General features: G+C 52.6%; 1 protein-coding gene across 3 annotated transcripts; it reads right to left on the bottom strand.

Moving 5' to 3' along the window:
• Window positions 1-3,818: 3,818 nt before the first annotated feature.
• Window positions 3,819-18,520, bottom strand: ATF3 (activating transcription factor 3). 3 transcript variants are annotated; one of them, XM_044267145.1, is made up of 4 exons: window positions 18,381-18,520; window positions 10,248-10,491; window positions 6,857-6,964; window positions 3,819-5,269 (listed from the first exon to the last, which is right to left on the bottom strand). In XM_044267145.1, the coding sequence occupies exons 2-4, from the start codon at window positions 10,485-10,487 to the stop codon at window positions 5,072-5,074; spliced, it is 546 nt and encodes a 181-aa protein (XP_044123080.1). In that variant the 5' UTR covers window positions 10,488-10,491; window positions 18,381-18,520; the 3' UTR covers window positions 3,819-5,071. The 3 variants fall into 3 exon arrangements, with proteins under 3 accessions (XP_044123080.1, XP_044123079.1, XP_044123081.1); XM_044267144.1 differs by lacking the exon at window positions 18,381-18,520 and adding an exon at window positions 17,024-17,171; XM_044267146.1 differs by lacking the exon at window positions 18,381-18,520 and adding an exon at window positions 17,007-17,050.
• Between the last annotated feature and the right edge of the window lie 2,495 nt (window positions 18,521-21,015).

Below are 21,015 nucleotides of genomic sequence, written 5' to 3'. Positions count from 1 at the left end.
CGTGTTCATCCACAGGTGAGAGGACAAAGAAAAGGTGGTCTATCCATACAGTGGGATGTTATTCAGCTGTAAAAAGAAAATGAGGTACTGCTACGTGCTACCACAGGGATGAATCCTGAAGATAGGATGCTAAGTGCAGGAAGCCAGAGGCAAAACGGCCACTTACTGTATGATTTCATTTAGACGAAATGTTCCAGAAGAGGCCAATCCATAGCTATATTAGAGGCTGACTGGAGGGAGGGGAGTGTAGGGAGCGACTGCTTAATGAACAGGACCGGGATTTCCTTTGTGGGGATGAAAATTCTGGAACTAGATAGTGGGGATGGTCTCACAGCATTGTGAACGTACTGAGTTTCACTCTCTCTAGAATGGGTACGATGGGAAACTTGATGTTGTAGTTTCTCTCTCTCTTCCACAATGCACATCTACATTCCTGCTTGGAACCCCTTAGAAAGGTCAGTGGCGTGACTCAGCTTTCCATTTCCTCATCTATAAAATGGGGTAAGAGCTGCCGTGAGGAGCCAACGAGATCATGCACGTGAAGTGTTGAGCGTATCGTGGAACTCAATAAATCGTAGCTGTTGTAATCATTCATCCTCCGCTGACCCTTCTAGCGTCGGTGCCGATTCCTTCCTGAGAGCAGTTTTTGAGAAGACAAACGGAGAAGCTTCTGGGGTTAGAGCTACTATGAGCACACAGAAGGATGCTCAATGGGCAAAACTGGCTTCTTCTGAGTCCCGGCTTCAGGCAGATCCGTGAACACACAAGAGAAACTGAGCACAACCAGAGTAGGGGGTGCAGCGAGAGGAAAGGCTTAATATGGGTTTGGGTTTCAAGGGTTTGTTCCAAGCCCATGGGGAGAAAGTGGGATAAAGATGGAAAACAGCATTTTAGCTCTTTAATTCCAGAATCCCCTGGGGCCAGAATCCTTTAGAACGCTCCATTCGGAAAGAGGTGTCAGGCCAGATGTCAGGGAGAGGCAAGGGGACAAGGGTGAGGTCAGGAGGGAGGCTGGACTCTTCCAGGCCCTGCAGTGTGACGTCACCACCCCAGCAGGAGGCGGCCGCATGGAAGGACACTGGCTAAGCCGCTGTCTGATTCTGGCGGAGGCCCCATCCAAGTAATTCTCCCGGATCCTCCCAACCTTCCCTCTCCGTCGAATGTGAAACAAGATGAACTAAACAACTTGATGGTAAATACATAGTCATCTTTTTTAATTCAAGTATCAAAACACAAACTTGGCCGCAGAAAATTAAACTGCTTTTAATGCACTTGGTAAAAGGGGCTTTCAGTTCCAACAACCATATCCACTGTTATTTTTTGGATCAATTTTTTTGGCCATGGCCACCCCCCACTTCCTTCCCCTCCAATTCATTGTCCGTGGCAGCTGAGAAAATCGGTCTTGAGTTTTCGTAACAGCTGATTGATTGGTGGCATCTACACCTACAACCAGAGGGTAAATGTCACCCCTTAGAGAAACTAGATTATCTCCTGAAAGTGGGGGTAAACAGGTGCTATCACCAAGTGGATCTTTAGAGATTGGGAAGTGTCCCTGACGTGCAAGCAAAGCAGCAAAATCAGGACACTGGTGTCGCAGGGGTTAGCTTGAACCGTGCAGGAGTTCAGAGGAGCAAGCTTCCCATTCATGTGCACAGGAGTCTGAACCTGGAATGAAGCTACTCTCTCTCCGAAGAGAGATGTCAGTGGCAGTGCAGCCCATTTTTATTTCTAGCCTGGTACGGATACCTTTGTGTGCATGCAAAGAGCAAGGTTGCCTGGTCTGTTCCAGACCTAAGGAATCCTATCTGGAGATTCCAGAAAACTCGGCAGAGTACCTTTTCTTTTTTGAATTAGCACTCCTATCCCATCTAAAATGATTCTCTCCCTTTCTTCCTCCATTCTTTCCTTGTGTTTGTAACACACACAACAATCAGACACATATTTGGACATAATAGGTGTAGTAGAGGGACTACTTTCAGAAATGTCTTCGGGCAGAAGGTACTGTGTTGAGCTGAACAACGGGTCTATGCTTTAGGCATCTGTACATGCAGAGGAACCCAGTTGTGGTATTTGGCAATTCAGATATTATTTCAAAACTCTATGCTAATACCAAACAGTTGGTCGAAGGGATATACTTGGTTGGCACCGTGTTCTGGGTCTTGTTAGTGAGAAACTGGGTATCAGACGCCACCGACTGAGGAATAGAATTTAAAGTCTACTATTTCACCCTGGGGCTCTGTAAGAGCCTGGTTGGCCAGAGGGGGCCATTTTGTTGCAGTAAACTTAGATTGACCCTATGCAGTGAACTTAGATTGACCCTGCCCCTCCCAGAGGAACTTACTTGCAAAGCCTAGATACAAGGGTGGGTCAGGCCAGGTGAAGACATCCAATCAGTGGGGTGTGCATATATTTACTGAGGTGAGTTTAAAATCCCATTGGCCACCTGTGTGTGGGCCGGGCTCAACCACCCCTATAAAGTTTAGTTTGGGAGGCTGAGGAGAGGGAGGAGTAGGAGACCTGCCAGAGCTTTCAGAGCTGCTAGAGCCACCAGAGCTGTCAGAGCCAGCAGAGCTGTAAGAGCTGAGCTGTCAGATCCGTCAGAGCTGTCAGAGCCAACAGCTCTGTCAGAGCCATGAGAGCCGCCAGCGACCTTAGCCGCCAGCGGCCTTGCTACCACCGAGCTGCAGTCCCCCCGAAAACAGCCTTGCCGTTCCCAGCGGCCTTGCTGAACCGAGCTGCGAGTGGCCTTGCCACCCTGAGCCGCGAGGGGCCTTGTTGCTCTGAGCTTCACCCCCGCCGCGAGGGGCCTCGCTGGAGCGGTGTCATTCTGGGGAGCAGCCTCATCGGCGCGTGGCCTCGTCATCGTCCAGCGGCCTCGTCCGGAGCAGCCTCATCCGGAGCGGGCGAGTGGCCCCGTCCGGTGTGGTGGCCTCCTCTGGGGAGCAGCCTTGTCAGAGTGGCATCATGGGGAGCAGAGTCTGTGTCATGGGGGTTGTTGTCCTCCTTGTCATCGTCGCTGTCGTCATCGCCTCTTCGCCGTCAGGAGTGGCCTCACCTAGGGAGCAGCCTTGTCCAGAGTGGCCTCTTCTTGGGAGCAGCCCTGTCTGGGGAGCGGCCTCGCCGGAGCAGCCCCTGTCCGGGGAGCGGCCCTGTCCAGGGAGCAGCCCTGTCCAGGGAGCGGCCCTGTCCAGGGAGCAACCTCGTCAGCAGCGGCCTTGTCTGCAGAGCAGCCTCATCCAGAGCGGCCTCTTCTTGGGAGCGCCTCTGACCAGGGAGTGGCCTCATCTGCAGAGCGGCCTCGTCCGGAGCAGCCTCATCTGGAATGGCCTTCTTGGGAGTGACCTTGTCGGGGTCATTGTCATCTCTTCGTAAGTGATGGCCCCTACCAGTCAGTTTGATTTTTGACGCTTGGCCCGAAATAAAGCTTTGTTTGATTTTCATTTTGTGTCAGTCTCGTTCCTTTGATCACAGACACTAACAGGCTCCCCAAAGAGCAAAGGATGACTCCTGGGAGATTTTTTTTTTTTTAAAGATTTTATTTATTTATTTGGCAGACAGAGATCACAATTAGGCAGAGAGGCAGGCAGAGAGAGAGAGGAGGAAGCAGGCTCCCTGCTATGCAGGGCTCGATCCCAGGACCCTGGGATCATGACCTGAGCCGAAGGCAGAGGCTTTAACTCACTGAACCACCCAGGGACCCCCCCTGGGAGAATTTTAAGCCTAACGCCCCTCTGCCCACAATGCAGGAGTGGGAGGTGGGGAAATGACTCATGTTCACCCACAAACCCATTGAACAAGAACAGAAACCAGCACGACACTTAAGTTTACCATGTCTTGGTTCCAATATTTATTATATCAACAGGTTAGGAATACTAGGATAAATAAGTAATATTTTCTCTTACAGAAAATTGTAATGTACTATTGAGTAGGATTAAACACTCTGAGGATTTCACAGAAACATCAGAATTTAAACAGACAGTAGCCAGAGTCCTGTGGCCAGTGTGAATGACCTCTCACAGCTCTCAATGATCTGGGCCAGATTTCTACAAACATCCTCATGACAAACAATGCCACTAACATACAACAATGCTAAAGCCTCGGCATCACCGGTTTCAAACGTGTCTCCACTGAATGTGTTTGTCAACCGAGAGAGAAGGAAAATGGAATATTCTTTGGCTCTTCTGGCCTAGAAACAACTCCTGACCTAAGTCACTGAGTGGAGAGTCCTAGCCCTTTGGAAGTCGGAATTCCTGCTTTCTTTCTGTGACAGTAGAACTGAGTTTGCAACAGAGGACCTGCAGTCACGCCCATGAGTTTTGCATCAATACCTGGGTGCCGAAGGAAAGGGGGCTTTCTCGAGTGATGTGAAGTTGCCCAGCTCGCCAGCAGAATTCTCTTCTCCCAGAGTGGACAAGCTCTTCTGGCCACCTCAACATTCTGTAAGACACTGCCTTGTGGTGATCACCCCCCAAACTCTCAGAAACCAGATCCGAGGAAAATCACACCATTGTTGTGTGCAACAAACACCAGGAGAGCACAATGCCTAGCTTGGACACCGACGCCTCGCACACAGTAATTCCGGTGCCTGATAGCAGGTTTGCTAGAAAGCACAACCCTGGCCATTGTACAACATTGCTAAATGCCATTTTCACTCCGTGTCCCCTGTGCGTGGCTGAGGCTGTGGCAGCGCAGGACGTGGCCCCACTCCATCCACCCAAGCTCCAGACACTTCTTCAGCATGAGTCCTATTGGTGAGAGTCCTGGTCTTGGTAGAATCTAGGCAGAAGATGGGCAGGACCCTGACCGGGGCCCCTCTGCAGCATCCAAGAATAGCCAGCATGTTAAGGCTTAAATCCTGGCATTGAGACAAAAAGATGCCCTCATCCTGGTCCAGTGTCCACTCTGGTGCAGAGAGGGAAGGCCCAGCTGAGCTACCCAGGGCTCTTCTGCCTCGATGGTTCTTCACAGCTGGGATGCGAGAGGGGCACAGGAAGTCAGATCTCCAATGGCTTCAGGGTTTGGGATATAGGTTTCAATGAGGACTCCCCAGTTGCCCCCATACCACAATGGCTTAGCTCTGCAATGTTCCTTCTTTTATCTGTTGGATAAAAAGGTTTCTCTCATCTTCTGGAGTCCTCCCGTTCTGAGCCCGGACAATGCACGTGGGCCGGTGAAGGTTGAGCATGTATATCAGATGCTGCTTCTCGTTCTTGAGCTCTTCGATCTGGGCCTTCAGTTCGGCGTTCACACTCTCCAGCTTCTCCGACTCCTGGGGGAAAAGCAACATAAGTGTTAGGGATGGAGCCAAGGTTCCAGTACAGAAAGGCTGGCCTCAGAGTGCGGGAGGTCACTGCCATCAGGGTTCATCAGGCTGGGAACAGCCCTCAGGGAGGGAGGGCGGTGGGCTCCCCAGGGACAGTGTCGTCACAAAGCTGGGACAGCGGCATTAGGTCTGGAAGAATCCAGATCCTGGGGAAGCCTTTGAACTTGGGAGGCTTCTTCAGAGATGCCCTCGAGTTTCCACTCAGAGTTGAGTGCGGGTTGTGACTCTCATGGCAATGAACCAAGGGCTCAGATAACTCCTTTGTGTCAGTCCAAGGGCCCATGCGCAGCCCTCCTGGACCCAAGAGGGCCCCGAGCGCTGGGAAGAAATGCACACTCATGGTGCTTAGTCTTTCCTGAGTCGCTCGTTTCAGTGAGAAGCTCATCTCCCCAAAAGAAATGTACAAGGCAGCACACAAAATGTCTCCATTTTCACTGCCTCCCTGAAGCCATCACCAGAAACCCCTGGAGACCTGCAGACCCCCAGCAGACACTCTGCCCTGGCCTGTCTACACTCGGGGGAGGGGACAAAAGCACAGGAAGGACTGTGCCAGGGCCCACCCCACCTGCCTGAAGATGCTCTTCCTGCCTGAGCTTCTCCCTGCAGAAGGGGAGCTGTCAGAATGCAGGAGGGACCTCGGATGGGCCGCAGGATGAGCTGAGAAGGGAGGGAGTTGAGAACACAGAAGCACCCAGGGGAAAAAAAAAGAGTGTAACCACTGCTTGCAGATTAAGGAAATAACTTGTTTGAAGAGATTAATTAAAGGCTTTTCATACTGAGCCAATGAGAGCTGGCAGCTTCCTTCTCTTGGTAAAACGGGTGAGGGAGGCTTCCTTTGACTGGGCTGACAGATCCTGCAGCCTGGAAGGGGCCAGACATGTGTGGACGGGCCAAGCCTGCCGGGAATCTGGGCAGCAGACAAGCTGTGGTTTTTAATTCACAAACCTGCTTCTTCTACACCCAGAATCCCCTTGGAGGTACTAACAGCTTTGCCCCCCTCTTGCAGCAACTGGCTTCTCACTACCAGCTACACATCCTGCGCAGGGGCCTTTCTGACTCCCCTTGTGATGGCAAATGAGGTTGGTGGGGGGCAGGCATGAGCAGGAGGAGGGGGTGAGGCAGGAACAACTCTCTCTGTTTCTTAAAGATTTACTTGTTTATTTTTTTTATTTTTTTTTTTTAAGATTTTTATTTATTTATTTATTTGACAGAGAGAGATCACAAGTAGGCAGAGAGGCAGGCAGAGAGGGGGGGGAAGCAGGCTCCCTGCCGAGCAGAGAGCCAGATGCGGGGCTCGATCCCAGAACCCTGGGACCAGGACCTGCGCTGAAAGCAGAGGCTTTAACCCACTGAGCCACCCAGGCGCCCCTAGAGAGAGAGAGGAAGTGGGGTGAGGGGCAAAGGGAGAGAATCCTCAAGCTGACTCCCCACTCAGCGCACAGCCGGCCTAGGGGCTGGAACCCAGGACCAACCGCCTGCCGCTCCCCCCACCCCCCTCTGGCCCTGACCCCGGGCGCTGTAGGGAGGACTCACTTTCTGCAGGCACTCTGTCTTCTCCTTCTTCTTGTTCCGGCACTTGGCAGCTGCTATCTTGTTTCTTTCCCGACGCCTCTTTTTCCTTTCATCTTCTTCAGGAGCTACCTATAAAATTCAAGAGACCGCACGCTTCATGGGAGGCAGAAATTGCAACCCATCTTAAATATAGTGCCTTTCACTGCAGCAAAAATGGCAAACCAGGACAGCCTCCATGAGAGGAGGACTGAAGAAGTCAAGTCCTAGCCTCCTGCATGAAACCTCTCCACATGTACTCGCAAAGGAAGACTGCATATCGAAGAACTGCTGGTTAAAATTACATTGACAATACTGGGGCGCCTGGGTGGCCCCGTGGGTTAAGCCGCTGCTTTCAGCTCAGGTCATAATCTCAGAGTCCAGGGATCGAGCCCTGCATCGAGCCCTGCATGGGGCTCTCTGCTCAGCGGGGAGCCTGCTTCCCCATTTCTCTCTGCCTGCCTCTCTGCCCACTTGTGATCTCTGTCTGTCAAATAAATAAAATTTTTAAAAAATAGTTTAAAATAATTACATTGACAGGAGCGCCTGGGTGGCTCAGTGGATTAAGCCGGCTCAGGTCATGATCTCAGGGTCCTGGGATCGAGGCCCACATCAGGCTCTCTGCTCGGCAGGGAGCCTGCTTCCCCCTTTCTCTCTGCCTGACTCTCTGCCTGCTTGTGATCTCTTTCTCTGTCAAATAAATAAATAAAATCTTAAAAAAAAAAAATTACACTGACCATACTAGTCAGTTAAAATTCAGTTTATCTGAAGAATATTTGGATTCTGAAATGAGTGGGATATTCAAATTGAAATCTATCAGTAATGACTGTAATCCCGTGGAGCAGAAAACAGATTCTGTTTCGTTTCCTTTCCCCTGGATCTAGGAATGACGTCAGGAACATTGGCTAGCCGGCCACCTTTCCTCTCCTGCCTCTTCGATTTGAGACCCAGGGCACCCCATGCACCTCTGTCTTCACTCAGAGCATGAAAGCACCTCCTTCAGGAATTCCAGAGAAGCCCGTGAAGCTCCCGGAAAAGAGGAACCCAAGCATATTCCTCAAACAAAGTGGCATTATCGGCCTGGGCCTTGGTGCCACCTGTGGACGGTGACCAGGATCCAAGCAGTCACTCAGCCAGCAAAGACCTACCAACCTCTTCCTCTGCGCCCCACCCTGAGGCAGCCGTGGGGGTCCTCAGAGAACAAAACCCTGTCTCGCTTTAGGATCTGGCCCTCTCTGGAGGTTGGCTCTGATCCTGACTGATGGGAAACCCACAAAGTTCAGCCGCGGGGCTTGGCTTAGAAGCCTGAGAGTGCCCGGGATTAAGTACTCGCGGTGGGCTTGAGTGGGTGATGGTCTAGGCAGCTAACGTCAGACCTTGTTGTGTCACCTGTCGCTGCCCCAGACAGCAGGAAAGGGCTCCCCAGGGAGCCACACCTCAAATCAGAGAAATCCTGGGGCACTGCAGTCACCTCAGATCCGTCTGATTACTAGTCCTTTGGCTTTGACGACACTGAGTTAGCTGCACAGAGATGGAAGGCCTCATGATTTAGAGAAACAAAGCCCGAGGGGAAAGCAGGGCAAGGGGAAGTTTTATTTTTTACATTCTGGACCCCAGGACCACACAGGCAGACATCCGAGTTTAAACTAAACTGGCTCTGAATCCCAGCTTCACCACTTAGCAGCTGTGACACCCTGGGCAACTTACTATCCTCCTCTGAGCCTCAGTTTCCCTCACTTGTAAAATACGATCAATAATCTTATCAATCTAATGGTGTGGGGAGGAATATATATATAAAATTCAAATGCTTTTCACAGTACTTAGCTTACAGTCAGTGCTACGTAAGCCTTAGTTACTATCATATTAACCTCACTGTTCCTCATCAAGAATTCAGCAATGGTGGGGCTCTCTACACAACCCTACAGGTGTTTTGGGGTAGTGGGAGAGGACTCAGGGTTTTCTTATATGAGGAAGTATTTGAAAGTAGAGCAAATCTCAGAATCATACACTGTCAGAGATAGAAAAGGCTTTAAAGAACCATTCGGTTCAATCTCCTGACTGTCCTGACATGGAAATGAGGGACAGAGGGACCAGCAACAGTGCATTCGGGGAGACCCAGGAATCACTAGTTCATGGTCACTAAACCAGCAGGCAACAAAGCTCAGGTGTAAACCCAGACTTTTGGCTCCCTGTCCTGTGTCCTCTCTGGGATGCACTGCCTCATTCTACCTTATTGCCTTCCCAGAGGTGACTGGGACCTGAAAGAACAGGGTCCTGCTGCCCAAACACATGCATGCCCATCGGTTTCACAGGTGAGAATTATAGCAAACAAGGGGACCTGAATTTTCAACGATTTAGTTGGTGCATTCTCCTCCCAGCAGAAGAACCTACTTGTTATACTGAGCTAAAATCAGAAGGTCACTTAGTAAACACAGTCAGCAGATAAGCTGGGTGCTTTAAGGGGTACGGCCACAGAGCAGGAGATATTCTGTCACTGGCTGTCCTCTGTACTGGACATCTGCTTCTTCCTCTAAAGAACTCTCCAAATACCCTTGCAAAATGCTTTTCTTTCTTCTATGGGGAGCCTACTACTTCCCATTACATCCTGTTATCTCAAGGTATTTAGAGAATTTTTTAAAAATTTTGTGTGTGCCCCATGGCCCACCTTGCACTGTCCAGTAGCAGACAAGGCAATGATGACATCCTGAGGTGAATGGAGCACAGGCGATGCCTCTAATGATGGCTCATGGATACAGTGTCATGTGGAGCCCTGCGGCCAGTCACCGAGCGCTGCCAACCAGCGAGACCCCCAGCAAACGCCATGTCGTTGAAGCCTTAGCTCAATCCTATGCAGGAGTCACTGTTACCACCACACCCTTTTATAGAATCATAAAGATGCAGAACCAACTTCCTTTTAAACTCAGTTCTTTCTTGGCCAGTTCTGCTACCCCTTGACCAAAGACGGTGGTCATGGCAGATGAGTAAGCCTGATACAATCCCGTCTCTTATCCACGAGGGAAAGGCCCACAAAGTAGCCCACAAAGACCTCCCCTCTGAGGTCCTCGAGCTACCAGCACGCACGGCCAGCAGCCAGCTCAGACTTGGCACCACGCCGGTTACTCCGGTGTCTTATGGAAGAGCGCCCGACAGGGAAGCACACAAGTGTTGGAGACAGGGGCGCCCTCGGAGCAGAAGCTGTTACCGGGGCTGTGAGCACAGCTGGCCGGTCCTGGCTCCCCAGGCTGGCCGCTGGGGTCCTCGCCGTGATGAACACCGTCACCACACTCTGAGCAGCCCCCTGCCTGGAGCACGCCCGGCCTGGGGGGTGTACAGTGGAAAAGCGCAGAAAGAACCGGAGAGAACGCGGGGAACCTACCTCGGTTTTCGTGACTGCCATCTCGAGGGGTCTGCCGCTGACCGTGACCGACTCCAGTGCAGAGGACATCCGGTGACAGAGGTGCTTGTTCTGGATGGCGAACCTCAGCTCTTCCTTGACAAAGGGTGTCAGGTTAGCAAAATCCTCAAACACCAGTGACCCAGGAGGGGACAGGCAGGGCACGATGGCAGACGCACTGACTTCTGAGGCAGAGACCTGGCCGGGGTGTTGAAGCATCATCTTGCTGAAAGAAATATGGAGACCCAAACTACTTCAGGGATTTGGGGCGCGGGATCAAGTCTCCCCATCTCCGCGGCCGCCAACACCGGAGCCGCACTCCCCTTGGGCTTCTGTGTTGTTTTCATTTTACGCCTCCTCCTGAGGAAAACAGGTTCTTAAAGCACACAGCTCGGGGGATGTGCATAAAATGCCTCCTTGAAATGTATGAAGGGTGGCATTTCAGGCTACTCTGAGTTCAAGAAGGTGTTAGTTTTGGCTGGTGCACATACAGGCAAATGTAGCCTCAAACAGTCCTGAAAGAGGAAGAGCATTTAAAGAAAAAAACAAAACAAAAAACCCAACAGTGAGACTCTTATGTAACCCACTTTCAGTCTCCGTTTTGAAAAGAAACTTGGAAGGTATTTGAAGCGAAGCCGAATGTATCTGTCCGTGAATGGAAGTAAGAACGACGGCCTGGGGACTCTTGGATTTAGCAAATAAATCTCTGAAGCTTCTCCCTCAAGAATTTTGATCCGAGTCAGTGAGAATGAGGACAGTAACCACAGCCAGCACGTGTGTTTCTTCAGCCCAGTATGGCAGGGCCTGGGGCTGGGGTGGGGGAGTCACGTCACAAGGGACCGGTAGCCCCTTCTTTTTTTTTTTTAAAGATTTTATTTATTTATCCTATAGAGAGAGATCACAAGTAGGCAGAGAGGCAGGCAGAGACAGAGGGGGAAGCAGGCCCTTCGCCAAGCAGAGAGCCCAACATGGGGTTCGATCCCAGGACCCTGAGACCATGACCAGAGCTGAAGGCAGTGGTTTAACCCACTGAGCCACCCCGGCGCCCCCAGTAGCCCCCTCTTAAGGTTAAGACTGCTGAAGCAAAAGACCTCAGAGAGAAGCAAAGCAAGGAACCAAGAATTTGGGCCTCTCCCGGGGGGCTGGTGTTCAGCCCCGTGGTGTCTGCAAAGGCTGGGGCTGGGGATCGAAGGGAACCTGGGACCGGCTCCAGCACTGAGGGGCAGCGTAACCTAGACTGAGTCTCAGTCTTCATCTGGCCGATGGCTGAGAGCTCCTGTGGCATGGGGACTGGGTGTCTCGACCGTTGCTGTGCCCAGAGCTGGCCCAGCGCCTGGCACCGTCTGCTCCCAAGGTCTGCTGTCCGCCGCAGACTGCCCCACTGAGTACATGAAAGGGGGAAAGACAGGGTCAAATCAACCAGTCTCTGAGCTCTCATCTACCTCTGTCACTCGATAGCCCAGGGAGCTGAAAGGCGCAACGGAAGGAAAGTGAAGGGCGGAAGTCGTAAGAGGCCCACAGTTCCAATCTGAAGAGCCCCCCACAAATCTCAGCCTGCCGGGCCCTCCCTCCAGCAGCAGCCACGTCCCCTTATCCCTGCAGTCAGCTGTCCAGGTATGTGGGGACCGTCTAGGCACACTGTCCCCTGGAGTGTCTTTCTCAGTCTGGCCCTGTGCAATCACTGGCCCAGTCTAGTAGTAGCCCTTTGGCGTGTGACTAACATTTAACGAGTGTCTCCTTGACACTAGAAACCTCACCTGCATGATCTCATTTAACTCTCACGAGAACCCCGCGCATTAGGTCCTAGACCCCTTTCGCGGATGAGGTAACTGAGGTTTAGACCAGCTGAACACCTTGTTCAAATTCACGGAGTCGGTATGAGCAGCATCAGGACTTGCATTAGGTCTGACCCCAGAACCCACACCCTGAACTTACAGAATATAAAACACTATTTACATGGCAAAACCAAAAAAGCCAGAGCAAACCTTTCTGGCGGGGTGAGGGCTGGCAGGGGTGGGGGGTGGTCCTGTTACAGAAGCGGCGGAGAGGAGAAGCAAGCAGAAGCAGAAGCAGAAGCAGAAGCAGGAGCAGGGAGCCAGGGGGAGAACGTGCACTCTGTGCGACGGACGGCCGGTCTTTCTGTGTCGGCCCGCACACTCTGGTTGCATTTCCAGAGCCCTAAGTGGGTCTTTGGTCCATACAATTCTTAGACTGGGGTCAGATGATCACAGATTTGAGGCCCACTTACGCATCATCACACCTCCCAGTGCCTGTTTTCTCTTCCATAAAAGAAGGCTAATGACCAATCACCCCATTTTTCCAGAGTTGTGCAAGGAGTTGAGAAAGTAATACATGAACATGCCCTGGAAAGTACGAAACAACCGGGAGGCCTCCCCGGGGTCCCTCCAGCCCAGGGGCCGGCTCTAAGACAGATGCTATGCGGGGTCCCGCTGGCAGGGTGGCTGGTCATTCTCCGTGATCTCAAACACTTCGGAAGAGATCACCCTGACCTCTGAATGGACTCCCCCTTATGATCTGAAAAACACTGATGGAGGCAAGAATGCCAGGCCATCAGTGCCACCACTGACTGTTCAAAGAAATCTGGGAAACAGCTGTCATTTTCTTCCCAAAGCCCTGTGTCGTGAGCTGGAACCCAAGTTCCTCTATCAGTTTAATTGTATCATCGTAGGATGTGGGGAGAGTACTTCTCCGCCGGTGATCAGCTCTGAGAAACAGCCTCCTGAAGCCCTGAGGCTTAGGATTCTCCTGTGCATACATGTTTTCCCTCCCTTAACCAACTTGATTAAAAACCCCCGTAGTTCTGGGATGGAATTCAGAGTTACCCCGGGGGGCCTTTGTTTGGGTGACCGGATGGCGCTCCTCCACTTCCGGTAGTCTGAATTTGAGTGTAGTTCTATTTCACCCCCCAGCTAAGTTTATTCATGAGCTCGTAGGGCTTGGGGTCTGCTGTTTGGGACTGGTTTTTTCCTTTTTTAGTTTAAAGTCAACCATCCCGATGAAAGTAACAAGAATGTCAGTGGTCTGGAATGTTTTCATGAAAAGCAAGGGGTGGGCTTACTTGGGGGATGGAAACGGATTGCAAAAATGCTTTTAAAAAGCCTTTCAGAAAGGAAATCAGTTACATTTGTAGAGATCTGAGCTTTCTCTGCATCTGCTACAGCTTAATTTCTTGAGATACTACTTTCTAGTTATCCCTTGACTCATTCTCTTAAGGGCTGATTCAGCCCAGGCTCAGGCTGTACCCCTATGAGGAAAATGAAGTTAAAGCTTCAGACAACTTTCTGAAAGTCGAGACCTACCAACATTCCCCCTCATTGAAGAACAAAAAAATCTCTTTGGGGATTTTCTGAGTTGGCTTTCTACATTGATCTTAAAACTGTCCAGACTTGCTACAAAGAACCTCCACTTTACTTTTGCTTCATTATCTTCAATCAGAAACCATGTCATATCTTTGGCAGTTTCATCATTTTCAAGAAAGTGAAACTTTACTCGTGCATTTCTTTAACTGGAAATTCAACTCCCAGATTTTATTTCCTAGTAGCTACAACTATGCTGAATTTTTACTTTTAATTTTCATCTCCTCGCAACAAGTGCTGCTCGTAAAACATCTGACAGTATAGGAAGCTGATACTGGTCTTTCACAAACTTACTATCTTGGTCTTTCTCCCAGCCTATCTAAAAATTGAATAGGCCCATCACTGTGCCTGATCACTGGGCTTTTATCACTGATAAGCCACTCACACTTTGTGGGTCTCAGTCTCCTCATCTATAAATTGAGGCCAATACCGCCTGCCCCCATTTCCTCACAAGACGGTCAAGAAGATGATACAAGAGTCACAAAGGTCGATTTATATCCACACTGGATGGCCATTACTACTGTGATTCCACTTTTCCCATTTCAGGGGAACTCAAAATGTTGTTGTCAATGCAAGTTAGCCCCATTAATCAGTAATTAACTGGAAGCTAATGAAATCCAGGTCACTTCTTTCTTCTTTTGCACATTGGTTGACCCTGGGCTCCCAATCTACCCCACTATTTATTTACTGGTAAAAGCTTGTTTCCACTGCTCTCACATACTTGAGAAATAACCAGTTCTCACACATGAAACCATTTCTAGTTTCTCTGGTGTCCTGGCTATGTACTTCCTCCTCCCTAGGCTGGGTGATACTTCCAACCGTTGACCCTGTTCCATGCCCAGCCAAGCGAAAACGGAAATCATGAGCTCTACATAATGGGGTGGAATGCCTGGTATTAGAGGCACGTAGGTCAGACCTTCATTTTGCAATTAACATGAGATCCAGGAAGGTGGTGACTTGCCCAAGGCCATAAAGCTGTGAGTGGCCCGGCCCTCACCAAGCTGTTGACCACTCATCCACTGCTCCTTTTGCTTCATCACCAATAGAGATCCAAACCGATAGGACCAACCAATAAGGCAAATGGAGAATAGAGCCACTGGCCAGGCAGACAAGTGGTCAGCAGTCTTAGTAACCTGGTACCCACAACAGAGGCAGCTTTGACACCACTGAAACAGGGAGGGAGTACTGAAGAATGAGAACAATGGAGAGAAAGAGCCAAGAGGGAGAGAGACAGAGAGGGGTGGGGTTAAGACAGAAAGGATTGGAAGGCTCCAACAGCTGCCACACAGGTGCTGGGGTGCTCTACCCTATCCACACCGTCAGCCTGGAGTGTGACCTGTCACACTGTCCCTGAAACCACCCAGATGGTAACAACCACAAACCTCTCTTTGTCCAGGATATCCTCAAGGCGAGAGTCTATATGTCATAGAATTAGTCTATACCAAATACTAAATACAAAATAAGAAGGGCAGTAATAACAACTTCTCCTTCATTTAAAGATGGGGAGCTTCAGGGCGCCTGGGTGGCTCAGTGGGTTAAAGCCTCTGCCTTCAACTCAAGTCATGGTCCCAGGGTCCTGGGATCAGCCCCATATCCATCGGGCTCTCTGCTCAGCAGAGAGCCTGCTTCCTCCTCTCTCTCTGCCTACTGGTGATCTCTGTCTGTCAAATAAATAAATAAACTCTTTTTTTTAAGATTTTATGTATTTATTTGACAGACATCACAAGTAGATGGAGAGGCAGGCAGAGAGAGAGAGGAAAGCAGGCTCCCCGCTGAGCAGAGAGCCCGACGCGGGACTCGATCCCGGGGCCCTGAGATCATGACCTGAGCCGAAGGCAGTGGCTTAACCCACTGAGCCACCCAGGCGTCCCTAAATAAATAAACTCTTAAAAAAAATAAGATGGGGAGCCCCCGCAACAAATGGGACTGTCACCCACAATGAAACAGGTGCATTGGGGGAGACCACCGGAATTTTCTATCACCCCCACCCCCCTCACCCCCTCCACCTCCCTCACCACCCCCACCACCGCCCAGTCCCCTTCATCAAGGGTTTAGCAACACCCTTATTTACAAGGAGGTAAATGTGATCTGGGTAATAAAATTCAGGAAAAGAAAATGGTTAGGAGGAAAGTAAGTAAGCAGATGACATGAAAATGGGGTGTGGGGGATCAGAGGAGAACCAATGCAATGGAAAGAACCTTAGGAAGGGAAGACATGCCCATAGAGAAGTCTCCTCCCCCTCACTGCCTCCAAAGCTGGTCAGTGACATTAAACAGAGACCCACCATCCCCCAAGTCATTCAAGGCTCTTCACGGGTCCCCTTTCTTTTAGTTACATCGCCGTGGAATCTGAAAAACTTCTGCCAGAGAGGACCTTAATGGTCATCGGTCCAACCACCACTTGGTGCTTCCAAACAGGCCGAGGGAGCCAGCACTGGGCCCTGGGCGCCCACTTCTCTCAGCTGGGGAAACTGAGACTCAAAGACACGAAGCACAGTGTAAGCTCTCAGCGTCCCGGCCACTAGACCACGAAGGCATTCTCTCAACTATCTGCGCGGGCTTCTCACCCTTGCTTCCTCCAAGGTGCGAAACGCAGAGAAACCCGCAGACCTGCCAGAGGAAGAGTCACAGGTACGAGAGCAAAGCGAGTGAGAGCCTGGGGACAAGAAGTCTCCCGCTCAGGGGCTGGACACCAGCCTGTGCCGGGAAGCCTCACCGCCTACCATCCCAGGACAGCAACGCGAACGCCCGCCACCTCTAAACTTATCCCAACTAACTTTTCGCTCCGGGCTCCAGCGCGGTCCCGCCGCCCAGAGCTCCAGGGTGCCCAGGGCGACCCCCCAGCGGCAGCGCCCGCGACCCCGGCACGACCGTCCCTTTCCCATTCATTCGGTCCCGCTCCTGGGGCAGCCCTTCCGCCGGCACCCGGCCTCGGTGCCTCTCCGCGGGGCCCGGGAAGGCTGGGCTCGGGAACGGCGGTGCCGGGAACGAAGCGAAGGATGAGAGGGACAGCGAGCTGGACAGCCTCGGCCACCCCCGCGCACCCACCTCCCCACGCCAGCCCCGGGCGAGATAAGCGAGCGCCGAAGGCGGAGAGGAACGGGGCTCCGAAGCCCGCGGAGGAGCCGGAGCCCGCCCTCTCCGTCATTGGGAACCTTTCGCGCCCCAAGTCAAAAGAGAAAGTTCTTTGCGAGAAACTTTCCGAAGCGCCGAGGAGCAGCCTTGCATGGGAGAAGTTCGGCCAGAGTTCTTTCGCAGCCAGAGGTTGGGGGCGCGGATCGGGGACGGGCGCAGGGGTCGCGGGACTGGTTATTAGAGGGGCGCAAAGGGAATGAAAGCGGGCCACCCTCGCCGCGCTCACTCACTCGGTTCCAGCGCTCACCTCCGGTCTCCACGCAGGGCGGCCAGGGTCCAGAGGGCGGGCGGGGTCGGGGCGGGGTCGGGCAGGCTGTCTGCGGGGCAGAGGGGCGAGCTCCGAGGACGCACCGCCGGCGCGCGGACTGGCTGGCGGGTGTGCTCGGGTTCGGGCGGCGGCGGCGGCGGCGCCGGGAGAGCGCTGGGTACTGCGCGCCTCGCTGCGTGCGACTGTGGCTCAAGAGCGTGTTGCATCACCCCTTTTATAGCCCTCGGGCTGGCGGCGAGCCAGCTTACTCCTGGTTACGAGTCCCAGGCTGACGTAATGCTATTAATAGCTTCCCCCGAGAACCAGCCGAACTAGGCTAGGCCGGGAGGAGGGATGGAGGAGGGGCCAAAGGGGGAAGGGAGGAGGGGGACTGGTGATGCAAGCTCGGGGAGGAGCCGGCCGCGACAAACTCTCCCGGCCTTAGTTCTCGGACGCACACCCGCCCGCCCTCTCTCTCCATATCAGGGCCGGAGCCGTCCGGGCGGGCCGCCAGATGTGCGTACTCGCCGCTGCGTGTTCCAGGCATGAGCCAATGGTGCCCAAGCCAGCGGCATGACTCCACTGTGTTGGCATCTCTCCCTCCGCTAGATTGGAGGACTGGGGGGAGATGGAGGGGCGGGGCCTGGCCGCAACCCAAACTAGGTGAGGCTGGGAAGCGGGCACGACCTTTCTCTAAAATGCGTGGTCATTTTCTGGGCCCCTTTCCCCCACCCACCCACCCCAGACGCCGCCTTCCCAAGTTGGGGGACAGGGTAGGGTCAGAAGCGGTAGCCCCCGCTGTGGGAGAGGTGCGCCCAAAAGACCCCTACGTGAACCCACACAGTTACCCGCCCGGGCTGACCTCCGCCGCTTGGCCCGCGAGAAGTCAGCGCGTTAACCCAATCGCGGAGGGCAGCGCTCGGTCGGCACCGTGCGCCCTAGCCCGCCGCCCGGGCACACCCCGCAGGAGCGCATAAGCGGAACCGTCTCCGGGCGGGCGGGGAGCGGGTCCCCGAGGCCGGGGCAGGTGGTAGGACCGTGCCGATTAGGATTTTTTTAACAACCACATAGCGTTTGAAATTGACGGGCAGTTTCTCAGTGAAACGAACAGAACATGGAAAGAGGAGAGGAGCTGAAAAATTAGAGGCAACTTGGGCGCTAAGAGTGGGGTTGAAACCGAGCGGCCCGGACGAGGAGGAAAGAGAAGGTGCTTTGATCCCTGCGGGCCAGGCGGAGGGGGGGTCGCCACCCTCTTAGGCTACGTTTAGGGAAAACCCATCTTCGCCTTTCACGCGTTTTTCTGCTCCCAGAGCGGAATTGGTTGGGGCAGGACGGCGGGGAGTCGGGGCGCACTCACCGCAGCCGAAATGAGGCCCCGTAGCAGAAGTCCCTTCGTCCCTCCAGCCCGGCTGTCAGGAAAGGTTGGGTCCTATGGCTCCAGATACTCGTGGGGCTTCAACAGAACTGGATTTGAACCTTAAAAACGATTTCCGGGTTCCGATTCCTCGACCCCAGCTGTCTCCGCTTCGAGAGTGGCAGAACCAGGGACCTTCTCAACTGCCCAAGGACGAATATACGTGGACGCGAGTGTGGCTCGCGAAGTTTCGAACCTGCCCGGGGCGGGGTGGGGTGGACCGCGCGCGCCCGTGGGGTATTGGGGGCACGGTTAGGGGCAAAAACCCCTGCTTTCACCGGGCTCTTGGGAGAGGCGATCGAAGGTCATAGTTCGGTAACTTGAAGTAAGAACTAGAAGGGTCCTGGAGCCCGGGCCCCCTCCAGCAGCCCCACACCGGCACCTGCACCCCTACAGTCCGCGATGATGGATGGGTCGTCCCCACCTCCTCCACTCCCTCTTACACACACCTGGGAATATCTGTCCTTTCCCCAGCCCCTCCGATTGCCCAACCGCCTGGGGGGCAGCGACCCTCAGAGCTGCATGTGAAACTGCAGGTTCCCCACACCCGCCTTCCTGTCCCCAAAGCCCGAACCTCATCCAGAACACTCCCTCGCCAAGGTTCCGGCCTCAGACAACTCGGGGGGTAGTCTCGGAAGCCTCCTCCCCCGCCCCCAGCGGGTCTGGGAGCCCAGGGATTCCACACCGGATCCTCGAGGATGTAGCCCTGCACCTGAGCGGCTTTCCAGCTGCGTCGCGCGAGAAGCGTGGGGCGGTTGTTTTTGCTTTACTTTTCGCCCAGGTAACGGCTCCCCTGGCCCCACCCTCCACCCCCACGCCCACACCCCCTCGCACCCAGCCCCACACCCCCCCACCCCACCCTCCTCCAGACGCGCGGGCAGGTAAACCCCGGGCGTGTCGGCACAACCCCTAGAACGCTGCAAGACCAGAAGGAAGAGCGTTTATACATTTAAATGAAAATTATTTGGGATTTTCTACGCATCTATTATATCTACTTATCTATTGTTCTGGAATAAATTGCACCATCATAAATTGAAACAAGGAGATGGAGAACATGTGAAATACCCCTCCCCCTCTTTTTTTTCCTCTCCCCGAAATGCCTACAGAAATCTTTAACCAGTTTACATTTTAATACATCCAAGCCAGATTTGTGGTTGAGCCCTGTGATTGTGGGGAAATTCAATTTAGGGCGTAGGGTAAACAAACAGCCAGACCAGCCTCCACAAAACAATGCAAGAGAAGGGTAATTTACGATAGAGAAGTCTACAACCCTAGTTGTTTGTTTTTATTATCACCTTAACTCCTCTTACTTTTACTGGTCTTGTTTCAGTCAAATTAAGTCTTGGTTTTGAATCTCCAAGTCACCCCCCCCCCGACAGAAAATGCTGTCAGCTGTTCACAGAAGTGTGAGCCTCGCTTTCTCTGCTTCCCAGTGCCGCTGAAACTCTAAAAGTGATAAGAATCTTGACAGAGAAGTAAGTCCACCCCTTGTGAATGAAACTCTTATCCAAGGAAAACAAAAACTAGGGCTGCCTGCCTCCCTGGCCCCAGCCCCCCGGGAGGACTGAGAAATGCCCGCCCAGCTGGAGAGAGACTGGGAGGGATCACGCTGGGGAAGAGCCCCAAGGTGTGCGCCGCAGGAGGAGTGATCAATATCTCTTTCACCCCGAAGTCAGTTAAAGCCACCGACGTCTAGCGTGCGCACTCTGTACCATCTAGAAGAGGGGCCAGAAAAGTTTCCCAGACCAAAACGCTCCTCTAAGCAAAGGCAAAGCACGCCTCCTCCTCTGAGACGGAGGCGCGGGGCTGGGATTATCCGGGGAGGAGGGTTCGTATGGCTCTGGAGAAGAGGGTTAAGCAGAAATTTGAATATTGCTGAGGTGCCACGCTGCAGAACCGCCGAGGGAATCCACATTCAGACCAGCCTTAGTATGTTTTGCTGAGATAAGAGTTGGAAACTTCATGCCGGGGCATGTGCGAAAGGAAGGGAAAAAAGTTAAAAGGAGTGGGAACGGAACTAGGCAGCTAAAAACAGCCCACTCGTGGCAACGGAATCTAAACACCAAAACACTGCAGGGAGCCAAAAAAAAAAAATAGTCAAGGGATATTTAAAGATTTTGGCAGTTTCTTAGTCCAGGGAACAGTCCCTTCCAACTCTGTCCCCCATGACATTATTCTTCTTCCAAACCCCAAGATTGTATTTGCTTACAGAGCTCTGGACAGGTAAGTTCAGAACAGAATCAGGGAAACAGCCAGGAACCACGAGCCCTGTCCTGGCTTCACCCACTTCTTCACCACAGAAAGGGATTGGAGAGGAAATTTTTCTTCTCTACTCTGCTTTCCAAAGCCCACACTTACTGTAAAGTCAGTTAGAATGTGGGAGTCACTCATGGAAGAGTCTCCACAATGGGCATCCCCGAGAACCAGGGAAGCGTCCCATACTGGACTCTGAAGCATGGAAGGTGAACCACGGATGCCGCATTCAGCACTCAGCAGCCGTGTTACCCTGAAGGAGTCATTTCTCTGTCTTTCAGCTGAGCTGGAAAATGGCAGCAGTAACAGCACCTACCGCAGAAAC

Source organism: Neovison vison, chromosome 10 (assembly GCF_020171115.1).
Source record: "Neovison vison isolate M4711 chromosome 10, ASM_NN_V1, whole genome shotgun sequence".
NCBI lineage: Eukaryota > Metazoa > Chordata > Mammalia > Carnivora > Mustelidae > Neogale > Neogale vison.
The sequence above is the reverse complement of the archived record's forward strand: the minus strand, read 5'-3'. Positions and strand labels throughout refer to the sequence as shown.

What these genes read in the sequence shown, in the direction of transcription:
- ATF3 (XM_044267145.1), bottom strand. Translation starts at nt 10,487, where the DNA reads ATGATGCTTCAACACCCCGGCCAGGTCTCTGCCTCAGAAGTCAGTGCG. An exon ending in TGGCAGTCACGAAAACCGAG is followed by an intron (nt 6,965 to 10,247) that starts GTAGGTTCCCCG and finishes TGAATTTTATAG; the next exon opens with GTAGCTCCTGAAGAAGATGA. An exon ending in AGACAGAGTGCCTGCAGAAA is followed by an intron (nt 5,270 to 6,856) that starts GTGAGTCCTCCC and finishes CTTTTCCCCCAG; the next exon opens with GAGTCGGAGAAGCTGGAGAG.